Below are 2,136 nucleotides of genomic sequence, written 5' to 3' on the forward strand. Positions count from 1 at the left end.
CCCCTAGAGGACGCAGTTCGAAGTTCCCTTGAAAGGGAACTAAAATGCATTTGGAACATTGCAGTTGTGGTGTGACAATTTAAATATGTTGGAAGGAGAATGCCATTTGCAATTATGAAATTTAAATGATTACATTTGAGTCTGTTCCTTGTGCAAGGGAAAATTATGGAAAATTATAGACTCATTGACAAAATAACAGCATGCAGGTTTGGAACAACATGAGAGTGAGTAAATACTAAACTATCCCTTTTAGTGTTTGTCTCAGAAGTGGCGGTGTGTGCGATAGATGTGCTGCGTATCAGTCAGATCTTGAGGGCAGTAGGCATGTGCCAGCTAGACTTCGCCTTCCATGGCACCATCCACTGTGTGCCATATGTCCATTCTACAGAGATTCACTTTGGCGAAAACACTTTTTATGAGGTTGGAACAGCAATCCATGTGCATGAAGCTTTTATACTGGAGTCTGTGTTGATATTGGTTCCTTTTGGGTAGGATAGCCCCTGCCAAGATGCAATTTCTGTCCACCAAAGCTGTCTGATAAAAGTTCATTTCATGGCTTTCTCAAAGTGTGACCGTGATTTCCCATGCTGTTTTTCATGGTTGTTTGTTCTGTAGATCGGAGGACTGGAGCACCATTACCATTTCCATCACAGCAGGGTGGTCCGCAGATCCACCTTTGCCACCAGAGGTGCTCACAGCTTCATTCACATGGACCCGAAGGTAAGCCTTCCCACCTGTGGCCACATTACCATCACCAAACCCTCCACCGATGACAAGAATGACACTTGAAATGCTTGCAAGTTGATGGAATAGTTCACTTAAAAATTAAAAATGTAAGAAAATGTACTTATCCTCGAGCTATCCAGGATGTAGATGAGTTTGTTTCTTCAGATTTGGAGAAATGTTGCATTACATCACTTGATGCTCTGCAGTGAATGGGTGCCGTCAGAATGAGAGTCCAAACAGCTGATAAAAACATCACAATAATCCATAAGTAATCCACACCACTCCAGTCCAGCAGTTAATGTCTTGAGAAGTGAAAAGCTGCATGTTTGTAAAGGCCCTGTTTACACTTGGTATTAAGATGCGTTTTGGTCGATCGGACCAATGAAGACACATACCCGTTTACACCTGGCATTTTAATCCGTCTCTTCTGTCCACTTTCGACCACTTCTGACCAGATTACCCCCTGTGGTGCTGATTACGTCAAGAGGAGGGTAAATGGGCGTATCCCTCTGTCGGCGTCAAAACACGAGCGGGAGGACTAAAGTTATTGCGCACTAATATTACATCTGCTTGTACTTACTGCTGGTGTGTCTACATCACGAAAGCAATCCGGTCGAATGCGTTTTCGACTACCTCTGGAAGTGGTCGAAAGTGGACAAGTTCAAAATGTTTCACACCCCGTTTACACCTGTATTTAGCATTGCCCACTTGTGATCCGATTGACCAAAATGCATCTTAATACCAAGTGTAAACAGGGCCTGAGAAACAAATCCATCAAGACGTTTTTAACTTCAGACTGTTGCTTCCAGTTGAAATATGAGTCCTGTATTCAAAATATAGCTTTCTCCAGTGAAGAAGTCATCTCGTCTGAATCAGGAGAGAAGTATGCACAAATCAAGCACTGGTACAAGTGAAACGAACAAACTGACTAAAACAGATGGTGGAATTTGATGTGAGAGGACATCAGGAGTAGGGATGGGCGATATCTTATCATTTGCGATATACCGGTAAAACTTCTCCCCACGATAAGAATTAGTCTTCCTGCGATAATAACGATAAAGTCTAGTTGTTGACATATTTCTGTGTGCAACAGTGCGGAGCAACATCACGCAAAGCGGACATGAAATTGAGGAGTAGCCTATGTCGCTAAATGAGGAGCTCGAGCTGTAACTGGTTTGGTTAGGGCTGTACAGTGCACAAAAAATCGGTCTGAATAAATGTACTACAGTAGCACGTGTGCGATACAGTTTTGCATGTGTATGAGCCTGTTTACAAAACTTGTCCAACAAAGATATAATTTATTGACATTCTTTTTCTCCAAATTAACTTAATAACATAGTCGAGTGTTTGAAATACTTCTTTTTGTGACCAGACGTGGTTTCATATTACAGAATGATAGTATTATATACA

The 2,136-nt window shown here is 41.9% G+C and overlaps 1 protein-coding gene across 1 annotated transcript in view; it reads left to right on the forward strand.

Annotated features, from left to right (window-relative positions):
• The window catches only part of LOC107691985 (proprotein convertase subtilisin/kexin type 6-like), an 83,013-nt gene that overhangs the window by 7,596 nt on the left and 73,281 nt on the right, over positions 1-2,136 (forward strand). The window contains exon 2 of the mRNA XM_016490856.1: positions 616-720. Coding sequence (XP_016346342.1) covers positions 616-720 — 105 coding nt within the window. The remainder of the gene's footprint in view (positions 1-615; positions 721-2,136) is intronic.

The sequence above is a fragment of the Sinocyclocheilus anshuiensis genome, unplaced genomic scaffold (assembly GCF_001515605.1).
Source record: "Sinocyclocheilus anshuiensis isolate Anshui unplaced genomic scaffold, SAMN03320099.WGS_v1.1 scaffold426, whole genome shotgun sequence".
NCBI lineage: Eukaryota > Metazoa > Chordata > Actinopteri > Cypriniformes > Cyprinidae > Sinocyclocheilus > Sinocyclocheilus anshuiensis.